The 25137-nt window shown below is 38.4% G+C and overlaps 2 protein-coding genes across 3 annotated transcripts; one reads left to right on the forward strand and one right to left on the reverse strand.

Moving 5' to 3' along the window:
• Nucleotides 1-478: 478 nt before the first annotated feature.
• Nucleotides 479-2403, reverse strand: LOC111229823. The gene is made up of 3 exons (XM_022756295.1): nucleotides 2317-2403; nucleotides 1456-1928; nucleotides 479-1324 (listed from the first exon to the last, which is right to left on the reverse strand). Exons 2-3 carry the CDS (start codon nucleotides 1918-1920, stop codon nucleotides 1115-1117), a joined length of 675 nt encoding a protein of 224 aa, XP_022612016.1. The 5' UTR covers nucleotides 1921-1928; nucleotides 2317-2403; the 3' UTR covers nucleotides 479-1114.
• Nucleotides 2404-6067: 3664 nt separating this feature from the next.
• LOC111229609 (neuroplastin-like) lies at nucleotides 6068-21259 on the forward strand. Of its 2 annotated transcripts, XM_022756002.1 has the most exons (10): nucleotides 6068-6424; nucleotides 12887-13234; nucleotides 15036-15204; nucleotides 15295-15389; nucleotides 16145-16278; nucleotides 17252-17525; nucleotides 19238-19259; nucleotides 20025-20101; nucleotides 20269-20299; nucleotides 21093-21259. In XM_022756002.1, exons 1-8 carry the CDS (start codon nucleotides 6334-6336, stop codon nucleotides 20083-20085), a joined length of 1194 nt encoding a protein of 397 aa, XP_022611723.1. In that variant the 5' UTR covers nucleotides 6068-6333; the 3' UTR covers nucleotides 20086-20101; nucleotides 20269-20299; nucleotides 21093-21259. The 2 variants fall into 2 exon arrangements, with proteins under 2 accessions (XP_022611723.1, XP_022611724.1); XM_022756003.1 differs by lacking the exon at nucleotides 12887-13234 and having other exon boundaries at nucleotides 6078-6424; nucleotides 20269-21259.
• The last annotated feature ends 3878 nt before the right edge of the window (nucleotides 21260-25137 follow it).

Here is a 25137-nt window from a genome sequence, read left to right on the forward strand (position 1 = left end):
ATGTGAAGCAAATTCACGTTCATGGATATACAAAACCAGGCCACACAAAGCCCAAACCAGGTTACACAAAGTGCAGAATATGATTTTTCTGTTACAAGTGGGTGATACCGTCCTTTACATGCTCCACCGGGCCATTCTTACTTGGATGCCATCAGGCTGTAACATCTCAGTCAAAGGAAGTGGACTAATTTAATAATTATCGATTTTCATTATTAACACACATGAATATTTCCCTAGGGGATAAATAAAGTAAGTATCTATCTATCTATCAATCTATCAATCTATCTATCTATCTATCTATCTATCTATCTATCTATCTATCTATCTATCTACCTACCTACCTACCTACCTACACAGTGAACACTGAGTGATACAGAACTGCAGTATTCTTAGTGACTGCAAAAGTGAGGTAAAAGGGGCAAACAAATGAATTTCATAGGCACAAATCATAAAGAGAAAAATGATTAATTGTTATTACAGAACTTAAAATAAGATGAGAGAAATACATACAAATATGTCAAAAATGTCAACAACAACTGGCTGATAAAACAATGTAATACAAAACATTTACTCAGACTGGTTACAGGAAACTTTATATTGACAGTTTTTGCATGGAGTTAAGCATAGTTTACAAAATGAGACAGATACAGAAATCATCTTTACAATTCTACTATTTTAGTTTGTTGTGAAAGCAGCTATTAAAGAGCTAAACTTCATTCTGAATCCTGAAAAGCTCAAAACAAAACATGTCTTCTTAATTAACAGCCACGTGGTGTAGCTCTCTCATTCCAGAACTTATTTAGTTACACAATATATTTGTTTATTTAAACAATAAAGTTTATTTATACAATATTAACACATATGGAAGTATGGTTTGCGTTATGCAGCCTGACATATGAATTAGCCATACTTAGACATGCTTGGAGACACAATGTTTATTTTATTTTACCATAACAGCCCAATGACTTACTGCCATCAACATGACCATGTGAAACTGCCAATCAAAAGTTATTCAAAGGTTTAGCCATGATTTTTACTTTTGATCGTATGATCAGATCAAATCCTCCAGCCTCGTCCATTTTTGAAGTTGTATCTGTTTTGTTTTCTAGAAGGCCTACTGTTCTGCAATTTGTCCAAGTTGAAGGCCACCAGAAGGAGAGGCACTGATCAAAGAACCACTGTTGTCCTCATTTTTTGAAGCTTCAAGATCCTGACGTTGGTTCTCTTGAGGGGGTACGTTTCCCTGGGTCTTGTTGCAAGGTTCGATTAACATTAATATAACTGATATTATGGTGATAGAGATCATAGCCCACATTCCAGCTTCCTAAACCGCAACCATAGGTCGAAAAATAAAGAGAGAAAAAGACAAGGGGAATAAAATTTTTATCACAAGTGTTAACAAATTTTGTAGAAATGTGTTATTTTTCACATATGAGGCATCAGGCTGGTGCTTACCTGAGAATGGGCATAGGTTTTCTGGGTGTTGATCAACTCTTGTGATGAGTTGCCGTTGTACGGTGTGCACAATTTCTGTCGAGAAGCATTGTCCACCACTACAAACCTTCCTGACTGGGATGACTTTGCACAGGCAATGTACTGGCCATCCAAAAGCAGGAGGATCCACCACAAAAAGGGGGGAACAAGGCTGGAAAGCACAAGTTTTATCCACTGTTTCCAAGATGTTTTACCCTCACACTTACATCCCTGGATTCTTATCATCAGCACAAAGGCCAGTAAGGCAGGATTAATGAATAATGAAACCACAAGTCGAACATTGCGGTTGGAATCACAAGGACATGCAAACTCCATCTCCAGTAACTTCTCCAAGCCAATGAGGATGAAACCAAAAACAGTATTTGATCCAAGAGGGCTCTTTTCCATTAGACTCCTCAGTCTAGAGCTGATGCTTTTCAGTGACATATTCAATTCTGCATAAATGGAACAATAAAGATATAATCATGAAAATAAAGATTTTCGAGATGCATCAAGTAATATTACAAGTGGTATTGTGAATGTTTTCGTCACCCCCACTGATACTGTCATGAATGAAAAATGAAAATCTATAGAGAGTGTCTGTCAGATTTTGTACACGAATTTTTTTAACTTCTGTTGCCTTGGGAAATTTTTTACAGACTGATCTGACCTGAGAACCATCTCCTGAACAAACAAATATTCACACAACTACCTCCATAAAGCCACTGTTTACTGTAGGTGTAATTGCAGCTTATGAAATTCCATTACGTTTGTTTGCACTATAGAATCAATCAGACATAACTGTCTCTCAGTAGGATAGTGGTTGTTCTAAGTTTCACCTACCTTATGTATTTTTCTCTCTCATAAAATAAGTTTCAACTAAAATACTTGACGTCCTCAGCGACGCTCGTTCTCAGCTGCTCAGTTCAGGGGTATGTGATAGAAAATTGACATCCTGCGAAAACTTGTTCTTGTGACCACACCTTGCTCATGTTTCCTTTTCCTTTGGCATTGTCAGTTCTGCAAATGCTACAATGTACAATGTGTTTACATCAGCAGTTAAAAAAGAGTCCATCTTTTTCCTCAGGAAACCTTTCACAGGAAACCTCTTGAGGAAAAAGATTGACTCTTTAACGTCTGCAGTGAAATGCTGCATGTTTTATCAGTCAGGGATATCCGCTATATTAACGCTGTCACACGCTGTTTTCCTGGTTCCACAGTCCCAGTCATTTTGGACAAATTTCTTAATTTACTGCCCTCACTCCCAAGCTCCATCACAAGAATCGTGCTGCAACGACACATCCCATGGGGAGTCTGAGTGCAGCAAAAATGATTTTAATGTCCTTTTTAATGTTTTAAAGGACTGTGGAAAGTCTGTTTTTCTTTCTGGCCCCATTCCCACCTTTGGTCATGGAGCTGAGCGCTTCAGCCGTATTCTCAGCCTGCACACCGGGCTTCAGTCAGCATGCAGGATTATGACCGAGTCTGTATTATTGGTGATTTTAATATTCATATATGCTGCCCTGGTGATGCACTTTCTTAAAGTCATTTGATTTTGTTTTATGTGAACTTTGACCTCCAAATGTTGTCTATGTTTATAATTGTGTTTGTTTTATACAAAATGAAAATACTAGTCACCATACTTAAGCACCACTTAGCTTAGTATTGAAAGATCATCTATGTGAAACCACTTCCATTTATCAGGTTTCACACAGCTCCCGCTGGAGCCACAAACAGCTTTATACAACTTTTCTCACATGCAGTTGTACTCCCTAATGGCTGTACACAGACTTTGACCCCTTTAAGGAAGGTATTTGCTGTGTGAGCCGTGCATAAAATTACACTCTTGTAGTAAATTAAATATACCCCTGCTAGAGTAAGTGATCCTCAAATTCAAATGCTACGAACCACAAGAAAAAATGTAATCAAGCTGCTTATCAGTACTGTTCACGAAGCAAGATAATTTTCCATAGTTCATAGTTCCTCTCCCATCTTCCCCATCCTCCCCATGTGAAAAATTATTTAAGTTGGCCTCTGGCTGATATCTTATATGTAAATATTACATTTTCATCCTATATTGATCAGATCTTGGTTTACATTTACATTCATTTGAGGTTTCAGTTAAATCTATGTATATGGTTCTATGAACAAATATCCCAAACCAAAAAATACTACAGTTAGTTAGTCTGTCAAAAAAACACAAAAACAAAACAAAAAAAACCAAACAAACAGAATGCTACTCTGTATTGGTGGGATTTGATTTACGTGTTTTAATCTAGACCAGTTGATGTCTTTTGAGTACTATTAAGTCTCCATTTGATTTTAAAATAGTTTTAATTTTACTTCATTTGACTCAGTCAACTCAGGAAACAAGGGTTTGGAAAAATGCTCTATAAATATTAACAGTATTATTCAATAGTAAAGTTTAGGATAATGTTTTTTTAATGGTTTCTGCTCAGATTTCTAAAACTAACATATATGAATTATTTCAGGACATGGGTGCAGCAGTTTTATATGGACTGGTTACATACACTGCTCTGTACAGTTAAACAAACCTGGGCCATTTCACAGTGTGTGCACTGACTTAACACTAGATGGCAATACAAGCGAGACAGGTTATCATGCCGGTGAAGTTGGCTTAAATAAGTTTTAGTTGTTAAGTATATGCTATGTTCTTTAACATGTTGTAAAAATGATATAATGAATCAAGTAGCAGCATCAGTCTTCAGCAAACAGCTCACATCTTGTGGAGGAAATGATTGTTGCAGTAGTTTACATATAGCTTCTGTTGGTCACATCTGTGGGTTCTGTGAAGACAAACATGCTTTAAAGGTGCTATATGTACATTTTCTCTGCTATCAAACATTGTTTCTTGCTGGGAGGGGGTGGTGGTCATGGTGGTGATAATGGTCACTTGCCAAGAGCTTCAGCCATTGTTGCATTTACAAGACAAGAGGTTAGAATACGCCCTCTGAGCAGGGCTACTTCTTCATCCTCTCTGCTGAACTAAGCCCCTGATCAGACCTAGCATTAACCTCCGATGTGAACGCATCCAAGATGCATTGAGGATGCATTTGAGATCCGATCATTCAGACCACATTCAGAGGTGGTCTGGGCCACGTGTGTCCACATTCCATCAGCAGTGTGAACACACACATTGAAGGACAATCACAAGTGGTCAATTGAGACACATGTTAATGCCAGGTCAGAACAGGGCCTAAGGTTAAACTAGATGCTGCAGTGAATAGTAAATGGAAGCAAAAGAAGAGCTGACATTGGCATTGTTTTCCACCACTGGAGACAGCTCCTGGCAAGTAGAGGAATGGATCTTGATACTGAACTCTCAATGTTTCTTCTAGACTAGTGAATAAACGTTAGTTATTTAGCAATAGCAAAAACTTGCATATAGCTCTTTTAAAAAGCTTTAGTGAGAATTAGCAAACAACAACATGGCTGACAGTGTATAGGCTTACTACTTTCTATGTTCTAAGGTTCATGGTAAGATACTGTACATTAGTGGTGGAAGTATTCAGAAGTAAAAATAGAAATACCAACCCATACATTCAGGTCCGCTATTCAACATTTTACTCAAGTAAAAGTACAGACGTATTAGTAGCAAAATGTACTTAAAATGTTAAAATTAAAAGTAGGCCTACTCATTATAGAGACTCTTATGTTAGTAGCTCACCCCAATAACTTACTAGTTTCATTTTGTACATACAAAAATGGCAAAAACAGCCTATGTGAGCACTATCTTTTTGAACTTTGTTGTCTCACAGCCATTTGTTGAATTAGACGGTTTGTATAGGTAGTGAAAAGGAACTCACCAGATAGATAGGCAGTTGAACATATCTGTCATTCACTTATGGATATTCGGACTAAGTGTAATGAGAATTTATTAATTGTATTTTGGCTTATATATTCCTTCATTATTCAATTTACAGTGCTCCCATAACTAATAATAGGCCTGCATTGAAATTAGTAAAATAATTGGTGTGATAGCTGGAATGGACAAAGAATATGGCTGTTAAATAGAACATGTATATGTGGCAGATATTGTGTGTTGTAGATGTGAGCGTGACCTTACCCTAAATTAGTTCAAAGAGAAATAGGATTAAAAGTCTGCTTAAAGCCCATGGAGGAGCTGCTGAGGTCAAGGCTTAGTCAGCCTGAGAAACCGCTTTGACCCACGACACAATTTAAGGCCTGATGAGGGTTTGTTAGGCACTGAATACTCTATATTTGGAGGATCCTTTAGCAACACCTGAGAAATACCTCTCTGATTGGTTGACAGGTGTGCCGTGAAAAAAAATCACTGTGCTATTCAAATTGCAGGTAACCACAGTAACAGGATTTACTTTACATTAATTCAGTAACTTCAGGGGAAACTAGTTTGACCATGGTTGTGCTACAAACAATTTTAACAAAGTTATTCGCTGGTGAATGACTTTAGTAAAAACTAATTGCGTCCATTGGTCCATTGTTTCAATGTAATTGATTTCTGCTCCACTTTATGATTGGACGTTGTGTGAAGTGCCTGCTTGTCTCCGCGCTCCTCCAAGATCTCGCGGGATTTGGGATTAAACGGGTGGTTAAAACAAAGGTGGTTCCTTCGCTGCACCGGGCTGACAGTACGGCGCTGCTCAGGTAGCCAGCAGTAGTACTGTAGGCTCCCGCTAGTCTACCTAGCGACAATTTCCCCTCTCTCTCTCCCTCTCTCTCTCTCTCCCTCTCTGCGTGACACGGCTGGAGTGTGTGGAGGTGCGTGCTTCGGACGAATCCACCCCGCATCATCACCATATCCCGCTCTGGTCATCTTAGGGCTCGCCTACCGGCATTTTCCGTGTCCCGTCTCCGAAGATGATACCTGGCAAACGAAGAGCTGCAGTCATGTCCTTCTCGGTGGCGATACTTGGAGCGCTGATGCTGCAGTCCGTCTCTTCCCAGAACGGTAGGAAACGAGATCTTCCTATAGAAAATACATGACAGTAATCCCTCATCATGGCGAAATGCGGTTTTCAGGGAGGGAAGTCGCCTGCATTTTTGACATTGGGACATTTTTAATGAATCATTACGAGACGTCTTTGCCATTAAGAAGGCTGTCCAACACGAATATCTTTCCTGCAGCCAAGTCTCAGTAGATAATCCCTTAACGCTACACTAAAAGAAACGGATACCAGTCGAAGGAAGCGCTCTATTTTCTCTATTGCTAACCGAGCGTTTGAGATGATGAGTCAATAAATCATTAATGGGATACAATCTGTGTTCGTTAGGCTGAAGTGGGCCACACGGAGGCCTGTGCGATGTCCCTAAAATGTCCTTTTGAAGTGTGGAGCTGAATACAGAGTCGCAACATGAGTCGTTCAGTCAGGACAAGTTCTACTCATTAGATTGGGAGAATTAGAAAAGGTGGATGGGGAAATGGTGTCACACTGAAGTTCAAAATCTGTCCTGCTTTCCTATAAGAGATGAGCACACACTGAGACACACCATCAACATGCTGTCACGCTTGGGTCTGCTCAGATATGCAAGGATACAGCTCAGTGGATCAGTAACTCCTCTCCTGCAGGGTGGGATAATTTCCCTGCATCAGTCCAGGTCTTCCTAACAGAGAAAAACATGTATGTAATTAGACGTAGGACCTTGGAAGTGCAGCTCTTTAAATAGTATCAGTCCATTTTGCTGCATACTTCTATTTTTAGAGCCGAGATGCTGCACTGGGAACCATGGCTTTAATGTCCTCTTGCAACAGTGAATCTGTTAACTCTTCGTGGAGATGTACTGCACTGCAGAGTGGCATTGATTTCTCAGAACACTCCTACTTGTCCAAATGACCCAGTGCTAATAAATCTCATCCCCATCAAACAGATCAGGGGCAGTGCAATCTCAGCTGAGTATTTGTAGCTGTATGTGTGGAGTGTTGCCTGTGTCCCTTTTGCAAGCGCTGTGTTGAGAATGAGTGAGAATTTATTCAGCTCTGGCCTTCCTTGGAGTTCAACATGTGTAGGAATGCACCACACATCTCCCCCTATTCTGCACACCCACTCCTAACATCTCTTCATCAATCAGTGCTACAGCAGATAAAGCTCAGAGCCAGTTAAATGTAATGGCTTTTTATCTGACAGAAACCTTGAAGGTGTGATCTTCTCTTGTCTTCTTCAGTGGTTTCAAGAGAGTCTAGAGAGACTTGATGGTTGAGAGAACGTCATAGTGTACTATATATATATATATATGTGTATTATACCATTACTGTATTTAATTTCGTTCTATGTAATTCTTTGTCCAGCTGAGTCTCGTCATGCCAGATATTAATATACACAGTTGCCAAGCACATCATAGAAGCCATTTGTATCTGCAAATGGTGTTTCATCTTTTAGGCTACTGAAGATTCCTCTAAGGATGTGACTTTCATCCAAGGCTGAGCGATATGCAAAAAAAAAAAAAAAGAATCATATTGCAATTATTTTCTCAGATATTTCAATTGCGCTGAGTCATGATTATAATTTTTGCATTTCATTTTCACTGAAAAAATATAAAAATTATGACAATTAGATTTTTGCTTGAATCTGTACCAAAGCCAAAAAGTCCCTTCCATGTGGAGAACATGATATGTAAGGCAAGCAATCTCTGTTGCACCACAGCGCCTCATTTATTATGGTATGTCGTGACACATTTTACCTTTTTATCAAAAAATTGCAGCTGCTGCGATTTGGATCCTGCATTTGGCCTTATTAGGATTTTGATAATATTTGGATTGTTCATACTTTCATCTAAATGTGGACTGGCTGTTACCAAGGAAGCTGTTTAATAGAATCATTCAAACCATTTCTCTGTAGTTTCTCATACACAAGCCACCAAAACAGCAAAGAGCTATGGTCTCAGTTAATGAGCTCAAACAGTGAATTTTGTTATTTTAGTGACGAAGAGAGTGCAGTGAAGGTTTGGGAATTATCCGTTTGAATTCATATTAATGTATGAGTGGACATGTCGAGCCGCTATAGCTATAGTGCAGTTATCCTGAAAAATAACCAGATGGACAAATTATTCTCTGTTAGATCTGCAGACAGGAGCTGAGGCTACTTCAGTTTTCAATTTAAAACCTAAAATGATATTCAGTCGCAGAGAATGTGAATATATTGTGAAATCAGTTCCAGATTAAACTTGATTAGTTCAGCATACGAGGCTGTAGATTTGTCAGCAATGGGAAAAGTACAAATAAAGGTTTTAGAATGTAGTCTGATATTAGTGGATTAACTGAAAAGTGTATTGCAAATTTTAAAAACAAATGTCAGTTATATTCATTATTGATAAATCTGATGATTAGTTTATTATTTTGTCTATTTAGTGTTTGCTCAACACATACACAGCTTTAAAAAAAAAAAAAAAAAAAAAAAAAAAAAGGCCCATTACAATTCCCTAAAGCCCAAGGTGACATCTTCATGTTGATTTTATTTTTTTTTAAGTGAGTGAAAAACCCACAGATATGCAGTTTAGCCACACAAGACAAAGAAAAGCACAAAACCCTTACAAGCGTGAGGCTGGAACAACTGCAGTCTTGGCAGTTTTGCTTGAAAAATGAAATATTGAATTGATTCTCAACACAGACGACAGACTAGTTGATTAATTGAGTAATTGTTTCAGCTCTGATTTACAGTTCTGCCACATTAAACATCAATTACATTCCTACTGTTATAAAAGTAGTGACTTTCTCAGGTCAATTAGAAACGCAGTATCATTTTTTAATTCAATTCATGAGGCCATTTTTTAAAGCACATAAGGACTAAAGTGCATCAAAGTACATACATGGACATATGTAGCCTCTGTCCCTATTCCCCTCTGGTCTCCAGTTATCCATCAGGACTCACTAACTAATGTTTCTAATAGAATATTCATATAACATCCAGTTAGCTACTCATTATGTGTTGCAACAGTCTTGGTACATTAACTGGGACTGTGGCGAGAACTACTTCATCTTACACTGGTTTAAATGGATTCTTCACAATATACAGAGAAAACATCTGCAAGGAAAGACTCATGATTGTTCGAGGGCATCTTTTGTCAGGTTGTGCAGTTTGACTAATGAGCCAGAAATTAGCGTCCATTTAAATCCCAAGTTATTCTATTAAAAAATGGAGTGATAAGGTTAATAACTTCAAGTTTTATTTTCTGATTTAAGCACCACATTAACCTCTTTCTCAGTCTTCAGTCGCTAGGCGCTGACAGAATGTGGCGGAAAAAGGCAGATTCTGATTGGTCCTCTCTGAAACATCCAAGTGCCTGATTGGAGAGAAGCACTACACATACAACCTATATATGATGATACAGTGACACAGTCTTTTTTCTCCAGAGCTTTCTATTTTGCTAAACACAGTATGTGACTCTCAAAGGCTTTTACATAAAAATAACACTACGCCATAAAGCCACCCAACAATTGTTAGAGCTGAAACAATTAGTCTATTAATCAATTATTCTATTAATCAATTAGTCGATAGGCAGAAAGTTAATCGCAGCTATTTTGATAATTGTTAATTGCTTTTTTTTCAAGCTCAATCTCCAGCTACTGTCTGGTTTCAGATTCTCCAGTGTGAGGATTTGTTGCTTGTGTCTGTTCTTGTATCATTGTGAACAGAATACTTTCATGGCTATTGAATGTTGGTCGGACAAAACAAGAAATTCAAAGTCTCTTTGGGATCTGAGAAATAGTTATGTGCACATCTCATTTTCTCATATTTTTATAGACCAAACAGTTGATAGATTATAAACAAATACACAACACAAATCTACAGGAGACAGTTGGTTTGGTTTTATTTGAATACACATAACACACCATTGCCCATATTCACCAACCATTAAATAAGCAAAATTCAAATGTGGATATAGAAGAAATTGAAAAATAAATGAAATAAAAACTAGCTTTACAGACATTTTAAGTAATTCGAAACAAACTGGAAATAAAAAGATTGAATAAATGAGAATGAGACCATGTATTTGGAGGCAATATTAAAAAAAAAAAAAAAAAAAAGACAAGGTAGACAAATCTAAAAATGATAAACATCATATGGCAGTAGAGAGTAGCAGGTTTTTCGGTGCCCAGCTTTGGGGCATTCATGGAAAAACAAATCAAGGGATTGATTGATAATAAAAATAACAGGTAGTTGCCCTAAAATAAAACGTCGTTGGCTGGGACAAAAGAAGCAAGCTTAAGATATCGCAATGAGCATTACTCATTATTCTTTTGACATTTTGGAGACAATTAATAATAATAATAATATTAATGAAGAAAGATTAGATGACTTGATAAAGAACATAATTGTTATTTGCTCCAGTCACTTTCAAAGATTAAGAATAATTAGAAAGATAAGATTAAGAAAAATTCAACTGAATCAGAATAATCTCAGTGATCATGAAACAAAAATGAAAAAGTCAAATGCTGCCTTATGGTTCTAAGTAGAGCAGTAATGATTAGTTGATTATTGATTAGGCAATTAATCAAGAAAATTGATCTGTAAATATTCTAATGGCTCCAGCCTCTTAAATGTGAGACTTTGCTGCTTTTCTTACATTATAGTAAACTGAATATTTTGAGGTTTTGGAACAAAAATGAATCGATTAATCAAGAAAAGAATTAACAGATTAATCACCAATGTTAATAATCATTAGTTGCAGCCCTAGTTCTGAAATCACACACTCATGAGACACTCATGTAACCACATACCGAGACTAAACTAACATCAGCTTGACGTGACTGACGTCATTCAGACGTGTAGCTACAGTACAGTGGTGAGCAGGGACAGTGTTGGTGGCTCAGCACTTTTGACACATCCAGACGATCTGAGGTGGCAGGATTTGTGTCTCAGCAGTTCCATGTTCAGAGCGGAGGTGTTCAGCGCCAGCCATGTTATTTACTGGTACTTGTATAGGCAAGAATCAATGCAGGGCTTGATGAACCAGTCGTGGGCTGCACAGCGAGGTTATGATATCAGCTGGGGAAAAAAAAAAAGAAAAGTGATTGTCTGTCTTGTGATGATCTGCCTGGTCTGGTTGGCTGCCTCTTCCTCTTCCTACTTTGTTGCCGTAGAGTGCTTCTATGGAAACGGAGGGGGTCTATCACAATGCGCCCACACGCTCCCCAGAGACCCAGAACTGCAGCTTCTATAAATCTCCTCTCAATCTCATGTGTTCTTTCCACGGTTTCCTATAGAACATAATTATGACTACAGCCTCCCTCCTCCTCCTCCTCCTCCTCCTCTCTTTGACCAGCCGTGATCAATTGTTTCACTGTTACTGTGTTTGCCTCTGAGGGGGAGACGTATCAATCCAGTATTAACAGTGCAGTTTGCCTGGTGTCTGTGTGCCCGTTATTGAATAATGAAATGAAGAAGCTTTTCTGAGCACGAATGATCATCGTACAGACAACATGTACTGAAATGAATGACAAGGTCACTTGGAGGACTTTTGGATGTGAGCGCTGTGTGGGCCAGGCACAAAATCATATGACGTCATTAATTGGACAAAACCAAGTGAGAGCAGCCTTGCAGGGACGTCCCAGCAGGACTGAGTTAAAGCTTCCCAGGAATAGCAGTGGTAATGGCTTCTCCCTCCCTCCCTTGGCTACCCAAAATATTGATATGACCCCTGCTGACAGTTTGATGTCTGAGTTATTGTGCATTACAGCTGAGCCAATTATGAGATTAATTAATGCAGCAACATTTGATAATTGGTGATTGATTCATGGTTTGATATTTTTTATGCTAAAGATACCTCCAATTTCTTTGTTCTTCTTCTTTTTTTTTAATATTTGCCTTTTTGTCTTAGTCTGCGATAGGTTTCCTGGTCAGTTTGAATTAGAGCAGTAACTATTAGTCAATGAATCGATTAGCTGATGGACAGAAAACAATATTTTATATACTCTAATCATTTTGTTTTCAATCAGAAAAGCCAAATATTATCCAGTTTAAGCTTCTTAAATCCTCACAGTGGGCTTATGTTCTAGACTGTTCTAACAATTGACTGAGAAAATGATTAGCAGACTGATCGATTGATCGAAAACGATTGTCAGTTGTAATTTCAATATGTCAAAATGGGCTCAGGAAAATTGTGATGGACATTTTATAGACCAAATAATTATTTGATTAATTGAAATAAGCAGCAGAATAATTGATGAAGAAAACAATCATCAGTTGAAGCCTTTAATAAATAAACTTATTTGTTAAATATTTTTCTTAATTTTTCTATTTTAAAATGTAATTTGTGTGTCAGTGTTCTTTATTATTTCACATGATCTGTTTTTTTTCTTTCCTTTTCTCGTTCCCTTTTAATTTACCCTGTTGTTTTCTTGCCTTTCCATCCTACACCTGTTTTCCTTTCTTTGGGCTTTGTCTCTGGACACGCTTCCCCTGTAAACCTCCACCAGCGGGCTTTGTGAAGTCACCTCTTTCTGAGACTAAGCTCACAGGCGACACCTTTGAGCTGTACTGTGATGTGGTGGGAAACCCCACCCCAGAGATCCAGTGGTGGTACTCTGAGATCAACCGAGCCGATTCCTTCAGGCAACTGTGGGACGGCGCCCGTAAGCGGCGGGTGTCCATCAGCACGGCCTACGGCACCAACGCCGTGAGCGTGTTGGGTGTCTCTCGTCTCACGCTGGACGATGCCGGGACCTACGAGTGCAGAGCCAGCAATGACCCCCGACGTAACGACCTGCACCAAAATCCAGCCACCACCTGGATCCGTGCTCAGGCCACTATAACGGTGCTGCAGAGTGAGTGGTCAGTGTAGAGGAAACATGCCCTCCATAGTTAGCAGCCAAATTTAACAGTTCCTGTGTGATTCAGCCTCCCTCAAACCTCCCCAGAGGACTGCTAGCTTCCTCCGTAGGTGCCATCCTCCCCTACAGACCCGGAAAATGAAGAAAAACACCATCAACTCGTCCTCATGTTATCTTTTCCGAGCAGAGTTGAGTAGTATTTCACGTTGTACTCTTCCCTTAGATCAGTACATCCTTCAGCCTGTAGAGCCCAGTTTTCCTTCATTTCCTTTCTACTTTACTTTTCTCTCCCTTCAGCTTTCATCATTTCATTTCAAATTCATATTCAATTTCAGTTTTTCTCATGATTATTAATTTTTGTTGTATATCTGCTTGATCTGTTTTTAAAGTGTTGAAGTGTGCAGACTTTACTACACTTACACACACAAAGCTGTCCAATATTTGGTGTGACCTTGATCAAAGTCACAAGTTTTATTTCAACAGTTGTAGTGCATCTTATTTCTGACTCTTATGAGTAATAACATTGGTTTGTTGCTTTCCCACTTGGAGCAAATAATCAATGTGTTATACTTTTCTCAAGTACAATTCTTGTGGTCCAGGTGCGTCTTTCCTCACAAATTATAATGCACCAGAATCTTTACTGTTACAGAACAAAATGTTTATTTATCAATATATAAGTATAAATGCCTATTCATTCATCAGGTACTTCCAGATTTACACTAGCAATTAGACAAATTTAAACGTTTTCATGCAGTCAGTGTTGTTTGGGTTTAGACAACGTTCACCAGCTGTGAGTTTTGATATGATTGAAGGGACATGACAATAAAACCGTACTGAGCTGTACAGTATATACAGTATGTGCTGATCAAAATGAGTGTTTCATGGTGTGAATGCTCAGATTGAGAGGTTCACTGGTGTCTACATGTCCAAATACAAACTCTCCAATTCAGGTCATTATTGCTTAAAAGCTCATCCAAGCAAGGATTTTCTACAGGTTGCATTTCAGCTACATACAAGTACATGTAATTAAAGAGTTAGTTTTTTCTAAGGAATTCCTTTAGAGCTGCTTAAAGTTAGTGCTAGATAATAAGAGGACCATTGGGTGGATCTTGATGTAGAGTCAGCTTTACTGTCTGCTAACACGAGTACCTCTTTCATAAAAGCTGAATCAAGCTTAGCTCCACAATTAAATTCCTCATGATATCAGCCTCAGCAGGAATGTGCTTCATGAAAAGGTTTAAAAAAAAAAAAAAAAAAAAAAAAAAAAAACCCTGATAAGGTAAGAATACTGTAGGTTTACATCATGGCCATCAGCTTTAATCATTTCAGCTTTTCTAAAAGCTTCTAGCTGAGACCACAGAGTTTCAAAAATGCATCCGAAACTGAACTGTGACACTAATTGAAATATTTTTTGTGAAGTACTCATTATTAGCACATAAAAGAAATTTAATTGGAGGCTTCTTACTGAAATGCACCTTGGGAGTTGTAATTGACTTATCAACTTTTTTTTATTTTATTTTTTTTTACATACACACTCAGAGAACCAGATATTTGCTAACGCAGCTGGTCATGTGTTGTATGCATAACTCAGCCGAGAGAGTTTCACGTCCATCTGAGTCGACACAGAAAATGAGTGGATTTCTTTTTTAGGAACACTGGATTCCTCCCACTTTGCCACTCTATTCCTGTTCTGTATTGTATAAAGTGTGGATGGCTGTGGTGTCTGTCTGAACCCTCTGTGTGTTGTTGTTTATATCTTCCAAAACGTCGTAGCTGACCTGGGTCTCTTTTACAGAGCCGTCGATCACCGCCTCTGAACACAACACACTTCCTGTGGAAGGTGACGCTCTCACGCTGCAGTGCAACCTGACCAGCGCCCACAGTGCTCACGAGGAGAGCTACTGGATGAAGAATGGGGAGGAGATCCCAGAAACACGCAGCTCAAATAGGAACACTGAGTACAGGTATGCAACTTGTGTGTGTGTGCATGTGTAGTAAACACAGGGTTTAGCAGCCTGGTGTGGGTTCATGTGAGGTGTTTTTATGCTCTGCAGGCTGAACAAACCAAGGGGAGACGACGCTGGAGTGTACATGTGTGTCTACACCTTTCAGATGGCTCCTCCAGCCAACGCCACCATCGAAATTAAATGTAGGTGTTGATTTGTGAGCTACAGGCGTCTTTGTGAGTTTCAAGGCCACATTAGGAGATGTCACCAGTAAAAATGGCCAGAGTGGCCTTGAGCAGTAGCAGCCCTGTCATGTGAGGACCTGTGATTTCAAGCGGCTCTGCTGGCTGCTCAGGGGCAGCCAGCGCCCTTGACACCTCCATCTAACCAATGCCCGGCTCAGTGGCAGCAGATGGTGTCTTGTTTGTCTGATGGCAAGGGATTATGTCTCAACAGTAAAATCTGGTCAGCCTTTTCTGCTGCCCCCCATGCATTACTATACAGGCAAATTGGATTTTAGGACAGTTTGCTTTTATTTTATGGAGAATTTCTCTTCATTCAGGCAGAAAGATTCACAAGCAGGCAGATTAATAACATACAGAATACACAGAAAAATACAGGTAGCTTAATGTCACTTTGGATCACATGTTCAATGAAATGTGGTGAATGAAATTTGTGATGTTCAGATTTCACTTTTGTTCACACAGACGTTAGTCAGGTTTCTTAATGTATATTCTCCTGATAATAAATGAGTTGAAAAGGTGGACTAGTAAATATATACGTATAAAACATAGATGCAGTAGATAAAAGCCATAAATTTTCAACCCATTTATCGTTTCATGCAGCTCTCATGACTATATTTACATTTCGTAAAGGCTGCACTCACAGCAGACTTGGATTGTTTTTGTGAATTACTTCTTATTATAACAAAGAATCCTTGATATTTTCTTTGTTGTAGCTGCTCCTGAGATTACAGGCCACAAGCGTAGTGAGAATAAGAACGAGGGCCAGCGTGCTGTACTCTACTGCAAGTCTGTGGGCTACCCTCATCCTGTCTGGACCTGGCGGAAATTTGAGAACGGCGTTTTCAGGGTATGTTACATGAATATACATTATATTAATGTTAATTTATTCATTTCCTTAAATTTCCAAAAATGTTAAATTGTGAAATTCATAAATGCTGTAGTTTGTTTCATTGGGATGCATTTAAAACCTGAACCAGCAAAACTGAAAACTTACTATCAGAAGGCTCTGAGCCTTTCTTCTGATTGGCTGTTTTTTTGCATAATCTAAGAAAAATATAGCAGATTTCAGGTTAACACTCAGAGGAACCAAATCCTGCAAGGATGGATGTTGGGTCCAGGTGGGCGGGGCTTGGTGACTGCTTTGTTGTGACACCACAAAGTTACAGAAGTCCTGACTGCTTGTCTTTAGGCTCAGTTTCTGAATACAGGCTGTGTGCCTTTCTCCGTGGACTGAGGCTTTGATACTTTCACAGTATAAATATAGAACCGAGACCTGCTTTATAATCAAAGAAGACATGGAAATCTCACTTTATGCAATATGAGACCTTTCATTTAATTTGATTTATTTATTTATTTATTTGAAAAGGACAGTGCACATTAATGAACCTTTCTGTAAATGTGCCAGTGTTAGCCAACCGGCTAATTTTCAACTGCAGTCCTCTGGCAGGATGTCTAAAAACCACATATTGACCAGATGTTCATCAGTCAGATTAATAAATAACACATATTAAAAAGATACATAAAACAGATATAAAAACAACATATATCAAACAACAACAAGTTAGCATAATACCATTTAAGAGTGTTCACATGTCTGACCGCTTAAGAGCCAGTCCTTAACATTGTGGCTAAATTTAAAATAGGAAGTGCAATTTCTTAGCTCTGCTGGCAATGTGTTCCATAACGTAGAGGCTCTCACAGAGAAACATAACTTTAAGTATCTGACGCTTACAGAGGAGCAGTGTGAAATGTTGATTATGGGTTAACCTCATGATCGAAACTAAACCAATAAAAGCATCTGTGTCCTTGTCCCTTGTTAGGAAATTGACAATTCAACTGGACGCTTCTTCATCAGCAGCAGAGACAACTACACTGAGCTCCACATCATCAACCTGGACATTAGTTTAGATCCAGGCGAGTACCACTGCAATGCCACCAACATGATCAGCAGCCGTGACGAGAAGTCTGTGCTGAGGGTTCGCAGCCACTTGGCCCCCTTATGGCCTCTCCTGGGGGTTTTGGCCGAGATCATCATCCTGGTCATCATCATCGTTGTTTATGAGAAGCGTAAGAAGCCAGAGGATTTACAAGACGGTGAGTCACCGGAGATGGTGCTTCGGATTGTTTTATTATTCCACTGTTGTTAATATATCTGAACAGACACGGGTTTTATTGTGTCGTTTTGACATAGATCTCTCCTGTGAATTCTTTCTGCATCCAAAAACTGCATCCCACACAGAGTGAATGTTGGGCGATGAGGCACACTTTCTTTTCTGTGTATGCTTAAGTCATTCCTTCGCCAGAGACACCGACAGAGTCACCTGACTCTGCATTGTGCCTGCATTCAATAATTCAGTCTGGCAAGGTTGACCCAATAGGTAGACACTGTTGCAGGAGGTCACAGCTTGTCAGGACAATTTCAACCATTTAATATTCATGAGAAATATGATACTGCAGTGTTGCGGAGGTGGACAGTTTAAATTATTAACAGCTTTCCAGGGACCTTGTGCTGTCCCCAAGCTCCTGCAAGCAAGACATCGTTTACCAACACGACCTGCGTGTGCCATCCTGGAATTTTTTAATACTACTGAGTACTTCATTTTCAAGAGACTAGCTATATCATAAATTATGCATTAATGGTATTTGGGTGACCTTTTCCTCTCAAACAGAATTTTGATATTGTCACATGCTGATTGGGCACAACGTGCAGTGAATAACTGACGGCTCTCAGTGACTCTCTGACAGTCACTGCACAGGAATATATTGCCGCTATGGCTCATTGAAATGGACTGCTGTAGAATTCCTAGTGTTTAAGCCACATTGAGAATCATAGCCTCACAAAATGTATGTAGATTGCGCGAATCATGCATCAGAATTCATCTGGAATTATTAATAATTCATATTTTACTTGCATTTCTTTAAATGAGGGTTAGCTTTGGCTGTTGAATACTTTAACAGATTGTTGTAATATCTCCCACCCTCCACTTCTTCCAAATTGCATAACCTAAACCATGCTTGTGGTAAGTGTGAGATTTTGCATGCCATCGTGAATTTCAATAAGCATTCAGCCTCATCTCGTTCCAGTTCACAGCACACAGTTCTGTTTAGCTTCCTCTACCTTCACCATTAGTGTTAAGTGCAGTTTGAATATTTCAGTTTTAAATATTTGACTTTTGCAAACGGTGACTTCATAATTTTTGCATCAAACTTAATAATTAGCACAGCAGTGAAATGGCATGCGAGTCACAGTAAAGAATAGAAACTATTTTGTGTGTTACACTGCTTTGAAGAATTATCACCTACAGTAGAGGACTGATATTGATGGTTCTCACTGATCTCTTTGAGTGTACAGATGTTCTTTGTGGGCGCTGCTTGTCTATGCATGACAACAGTATTTTATTTTTTTATCTTTTTCTTTTATTTGAATTTTGCCTGTGTGTAATTGTTCTCTCTTGCACATGCGTTTCACTGCAGCATTGTGCTGGATTTAAACAGCATTCTGTGTGTTCGTGAATGACCTCATTTTCCTGCAGCATGTCAGCGTATTGTTTACTATATTGTTACTTCATCTCGGTCGTGCTCATTCCATTATAAAGTCTGCACGTACAGCTCAGCTGAAACATAGAAATCTTCAAAAGCCTCAGGACTAAATGCAATGTGTGTTAATCTCAGCTGCTGTTGCATCTTTCTGTTTAAAAAAAACCCAAACAAAACAAAAACACATTTCACTTCATCAACGTGTACAACTTCCTTGCGATTATTATATCTTGATTTTCATTTCTCCATATTTTCCCTTGTTGCCTCAGATGATGACCCAGCTGGACCAGTGTAAGTACAAACCTTTTACCTTCACTTCATGTTATGTGTTCAGCCTGGTACAGTAATGTGTGTTTTGTCGTAGCTTAGCATCATGTATCTCCTCCTGACTGTCTGTAGAGCTCAGTGCACAGTACACCCCGAATCTGGGTCACAGATAACTTGGAGCATCATGTGATGCTGCTTTGCTGCTTTCAGATAAAACACAGGAAAATATATTTAATGTCAGTCAAGGACACTTTCGCTGTCACTGACAAGTTATCATTTGAATTGTCCTGCTTAGGAAATGCAATGATGCCAAAGTGTTTCCCTTAAAAGAAGGAAATAATGACAATTGTTCAGAAGTATAACTGGACCCAGGTCTGGTATGCTCCACCACTGTGAAAAGTAGAATGTGTTTTCATGTTATCAGCTATTTGTTGTACACTACAGCTGAAGTCTGCCACAAAACACACTCTACAAGTGTTTTCACGGGCTGAGTAGGACTAACTGTGTAAAATCAGTGGAGTGCCACTTTAAACTGAATTAGTATAATGTCAGGCTTTATGCAAAATTCCCATCAGGAGCTGGCACAGCCCAAAAATGTATTCCAATCAACAACCATTAGTATCTCATTTATAATGAGGTGAAGCAGAGAAAAGCAAACTCTTTGTGTTATATGATTAAGCAGTTTTTAGAACTGGAATCAAACCATGTTTTATAGTCACTGTTAAGCACTGGTATACACATTTTCATTTGAGTCGTGACCTGATTGTGTCATTTCCCTTTCTGCCAAAGGAAAACCAATTCGACCAACAACCACAAAGACAAGAACCTCCGCCAGAGGAATACAAACTGAGCAGCCTGTCTGCTGAGTAAGTATTCAATTATTAAGAGGAAGATAAATATGTATCACCAGCCTGTGGCCAGAAATCACAAGATGATCCACTAAATGAAATTATCACAGAAAGCTCTTGTGAACCAAAGTAAGACTAATGTCAGACTGGCTAATGAGTTGGATTTTTTTTTTTTTTATTTGCAGGTTTCATTACACAAGTATTGACCATATGAAGGTAAACAGGAAGGGAATCCATACCAGTTGTTAATAGGACGTATCTGCCATTGAAAGTATGGTTGTGGAGAAGTTAAATGAGGCATGCCTTATGATTTTGTTGTGTGAGGGTGCGAGGTCAGGAGGTAATCAAAGCATTATGGAATTGTTAACATTATAACCATTGTTGCTGCATGCTGTTGTTGACGTTTATGATTTTTCCCTCTTATCCACTAATTTTACATTTTTAATACTTCTAAAGAAATGCATGCAAGATGCTGACCTTCTGTTTGATACAGAAATGGCTTTTTTTGTTCTTTTTCTCTGAGAGTGGCTTCATGTAGATAATGCGTACTGTGTGATCTAGAGGAAAAACAAAACTCGGCAATGTAAAAGAAACTACCACCATAATCTGGTATGACAGTTGTGTACAGTTTTATCATTCCACTGCATACCATTTTCTAAGTTTTATCATTTTATCAGACGATTTATATTACATTTTAAGGGCTTTGCAATGTCCCTCTAAATTTGGTTAAGGTTTACTTTACTGTATGTACTGTATGTATTAAATCACTATAACTATGTATCAGATCACAGTTAATATAAAGACTATTCATATTATATGATGCACTTAAATGTTGAGAATAATGAAAAACTGTATAAACCTACTTTAGGAAATCTGTACTAATCATTCTAACATATTGTTTTATAATTATGTGTATTGTACAGCATGGCTATTATCCTATGCAATTATTACCCATATCAATATATTGAAAATCATTGCAGCTTTTCATTTCTCTGTGACAAAACTTTAGACTAGTAGGATCACCATAGGGCGTTGATGGCATACTACACAGCTGCATGAATTCTCTACAGCTGACGTGGGAGGTGGAGAAAGAAGGCCCACGTCAGGACTGACACATGTGACGCAATTCCAAGATCCCGAGTCATTTTTAAGAATAAATAATCTGGAAAAAGAAAATTTGTCTGTTGAGTCAGTTTCTTTAGAAAACAGACAAGACATTCAGTCGCACCATTCATGACGCACACAGGCCGTTCCATGGGAATGCAGAGAAATAAAAGCACGTGGAGAACAGCACCATCTAGTGAGAGTGCGAGTGACTCACGGCACTCACATTGCACATGGTGAAGAAGAAGAAAACCCAGAATTTTAATCAGTGATTTGTTACAAATAGAGGAAGTTCTGCTAACTTGTGTTTGACGGATTCAAGTTTAGATGGTTAAATTTCAGAGCTAATAATCATGAGATCAGTTGACAAAATGTCCAGTGGATTACCTTAACTCATCGGTTTAAGTTATTTAAGAAACATAGACACATCACAACATGCATTGCATTGTGGTTGAAATTCCCCAAAAATACTTTGTTTTCAAATTTTTTAAAAACGGTACACAATATAATGCTGTATGTCGTTTTATGACTGTGTCTCTGAGGTGTTGGGTCTCTCCTCTCTGTTGCAAACTTTGGTGAAGACGGGTACAGTATGTGAATCAGACACTACTCATATGGGTGACATTGGAGAGCAGCGTCCCTGAGCTGAAACTGTTATGACTGATAAAGATGCAGCTTGACACAATAAGTGATTACAGAAAAGGAAAAAAAAATCATGCCCATTTATAAACTGAAAATGCCAGGTGGGTTTAACATACTGATTTAACTGAAGTTACAGAACAGAAGTCAAAGTTCTAAGTTAAACTCAAAGCTTAGACTTAAGAAATTAAGTTAAGTATCCAACTCAAAGTTTCTCAGGTTTTCTCAAGTTTGTCTATTTTGTGGTGTAGACATACAAAAGTTTCTTTCCTCTGCACATAGAGTCACATTGTTTCGTTGTTTGTGATGTTCAAGCTCCAGCATCCTTCGATGTGAAAAGATGGAGAAAAAAAAGTGGACAGGATTATAGATGAGTGGAGTTGGAATCGTTTCCTACATTCATTAAAGGCTATACCATGGACACTTAAATTATGTCCACTGTATTTTTCAGGTAATTTGGGGGTTTACAATCCACATTTACAGAGTTTTTAAGCCTAATTCAGAGTCTAATTACTAACATTTTGTATGTCACAAACATAAATGAAGATAAAGGGATTTCTTATTTCCCCACCAAAGCCATGCTCCTGGCATTGTAGGGAATGCTTTGCATTTGGGGAAATAAAATTTAAAGAGTATGTATTTTCAATTCAATGTTTCAAAAGAATATACAAACTGTGGAGAAAAGAATAATTCAACTATATATTCATTATTGAGGTTGTAATTAGTGATGGTGTGGCAGTGGACTGTATTATATCGAAATATCTTTCTAATATTCTTCCTGCTTCACGTTTGTGCAAGCAGTGGGCAAAACATTAGAAACACCTCTCCAGTCTCCACAGTCCAATTCAACACCATTAGAAACTACAACCTCAATAGTAAACATAGAAATGAATGAAAAACTGAACATTATTATCTTTGTAAAGAAGAGTTGATGGCTGAGCTGCTGTATTGGATTACATTAGATTTTAGCCACTGAGTGTATTTTCATATTTTTCTCCTGTGTTATTTTTGAACAGCAGCTGGCAGCACATTCAACACATTGTGGTGGAAATTGCAGCAAAGAAATGATTGCAGCAGCACAGCAAAGGGGGGCGCTATTTTTATTGTGCTGCACCAGAGTCAGGTCTGACTGATGGACACCATTTCTATTACCAGCTGAAGAATAATGAAATACTATAATGTGTTTTCATACCTTTTTAAACTGCTCTGGTAATTGTCTGGACCTGATTCCTAATATGTAATGCTGTGTCCTGGATTAATTTGTTAGTTGCATTCAAATAGAAATCAAAAAAAGTCTGTTCTAGAGCACAGAGACATCTGTGCCTTTGTGAACCCTAAAAAAAAAAGAGAGAGAGAGAAAAAAATGTCAGAAAAGAGGGAACACAACATCTGATGAAAGTGATTTGTAGTTCTGTCTGTAAGGATTAATCCCTCATTCAGGTAGTAAGATGTTAGGTGAAGTTTAAATCAGTCTGATGGACTAGTTCTTAAACAGGCCAGCGGATTGTGTTTTATAACAAATCTAGCAGCTTCTCCAACTTCATTGGAAAATGGTTTAGGTGGAAAGGTTAACAGTGCCTTCTTTTGGTCTTTTTGTGGTTTTAAAGATTCACACAGCACTACTCACCTCCTCCGCTTCATCAAATGAAACTGAATTCGATGATTAAAAATCTGATTTTTGTGATAAATGGAACAAAATCAGTGACGCCTAAGACCAATGAAATCATATAAATGAACAGTACCATACAGTGATCTTTGTTTAGGTGTACAGTTAGTAAATTATTTTCCGGTGCACGTTGCTGATATTGCATATTGTGGGACCTAAAGCTTTTTTTGTGAGTGATAAATAAATCCATGTGACAACATTACTGTATGTCTGTAGTTATCCCATGAGGGTGTTAAAATCATTCTACACATTAAGTTCATGACAAACACAGTTTCATGTGTGATAAACTGACTGAAGCATATGGAACAGTTTCAGAATAACTATTTTAACAAAACACATGGGGCATACAGTAACATGGAACATGTCTATCAGACGTTTCATTTGAAAAGAGGGTACTTGGCTGAAGTGCAGGTAGAGAGTATGCACAGGAATTTTACATGTGTGTTTTTCTGGCGTGGCTTCCACCTGCGATCACATTTGATCTGGGTGTAAAATGACAGTTTCTAGATGTTGCTAAGCGCATGTCACAAATCTTCTGTAGTATTCAGGTGAAATTAACACAAGAGTTGCCCGTGATGTCGAGTCTTGTGCTTGTGAATGCGCACCTGGTCAGTGCAATGACGTATATTGAAGAGAAAGTGATCGCGCACTAAGATCTAATGATTCTGATATTGACGTCACGACCGCTTGGTTTTTCTCCAGGCAAATTCAAAACACGTGTCAGATACAGCCTTAGATATTTACTGTGTACATCCCACACATGGTGGTAATCTGCATCTCATCAACAAGTAACAAGGACACTCCTGAGTTCATCATAACCACTGAACATTAGAAAAAGTGAATCAACATCAACATATCTATCTGTATAAAGGCTTTATGGTGTCTCATGTTTCAAGCCTTGAACTTGCCTTCAGAAAGACCAAGTGTGGGCTAAACATTGGTGAGAAAACCATTAACATGTGGCCAGGCCCACACACACAGTACATCTCCACCAAAGTTACAGGGGATACAAATAACAAGACAGTTCATCCTACAAGGTTTTGCTGCCTGCAAACATTATAGAGAGTGATGACTGAATGTACTAAATAAAGCACAGAGTGTGAAATCCTAATCTGGGCAGTTCATGATAAGGAGACTCCAAGCTTGAAGTGCTGACGCCAAGACACAGATTGTTTTGGGCAATACACAGAATAGTTAGTGATGGAAAGAGCCACAAATAACAAGCAGCAATAAAGAAAACAGGATAGTGCTGACAGATACATGAGGTTACATACATTTATTTTATGAAATGCCATTTTACAGCTCCATGATTTGTGACCATTGATGGGAATGATATAAGTCAAACAAATTAAGTGACAGAAAAGTATAGTTTCTGTTGCACATAGTGCCAGACATAGACTGTATATCATGGGCTGTATATGCAGTTTATGGCAGCATAATGTCAGCATTGCGGGAACTCTGAAAAGTGACATTTATCACTTTGTCATGAGGAAATATTTTTGGCAGAATTAAACTGTTCACTTCTCTCTGTCATTTTGCATTAAGCCATATAGAATCGCTGTATGGTTTAAATCAGCTCAGTGAAGCTCACACTGAATCATACAGCCGTAATGCATCCAGCTGTTAACAACCTTTCCTGAAATTA

The sequence above is a fragment of the Seriola dumerili genome, unplaced genomic scaffold (assembly GCF_002260705.1).
Source record: "Seriola dumerili isolate Sdu_G_001 unplaced genomic scaffold, Sdu_1.0 BDQW01000242.1, whole genome shotgun sequence".
NCBI classification, from domain to species: Eukaryota; Metazoa; Chordata; class Actinopteri; order Carangiformes; family Carangidae; genus Seriola; species Seriola dumerili.

Excerpts from the sequence above, each read along its gene's own strand:
- LOC111229823 (XM_022756295.1), bottom strand. The coding sequence starts at position 1,920 with ATGTCACTGAAAAGCATCAGCTCTAGACTGAGGAGTCTAATGGAAAAG. Across the intron at positions 1,325-1,455 it reads AAACCTATGCCCATTCTCAG|GAAGCTGGAATGTGGGCTAT; the intron begins GTAAGCACCAGC and ends GTTGCGGTTTAG.
- LOC111229609 (XM_022756002.1), top strand. The coding sequence starts at position 6,334 with ATGATACCTGGCAAACGAAGAGCTGCAGTCATGTCCTTCTCGGTGGCG. Across the intron at positions 13,235-15,035 it reads CACTATAACGGTGCTGCAGA|AGCCGTCGATCACCGCCTCT; the intron begins GTGAGTGGTCAG and ends TCTCTTTTACAG. Across the intron at positions 15,205-15,294 it reads AATAGGAACACTGAGTACAG|GCTGAACAAACCAAGGGGAG; the intron begins GTATGCAACTTG and ends TATGCTCTGCAG.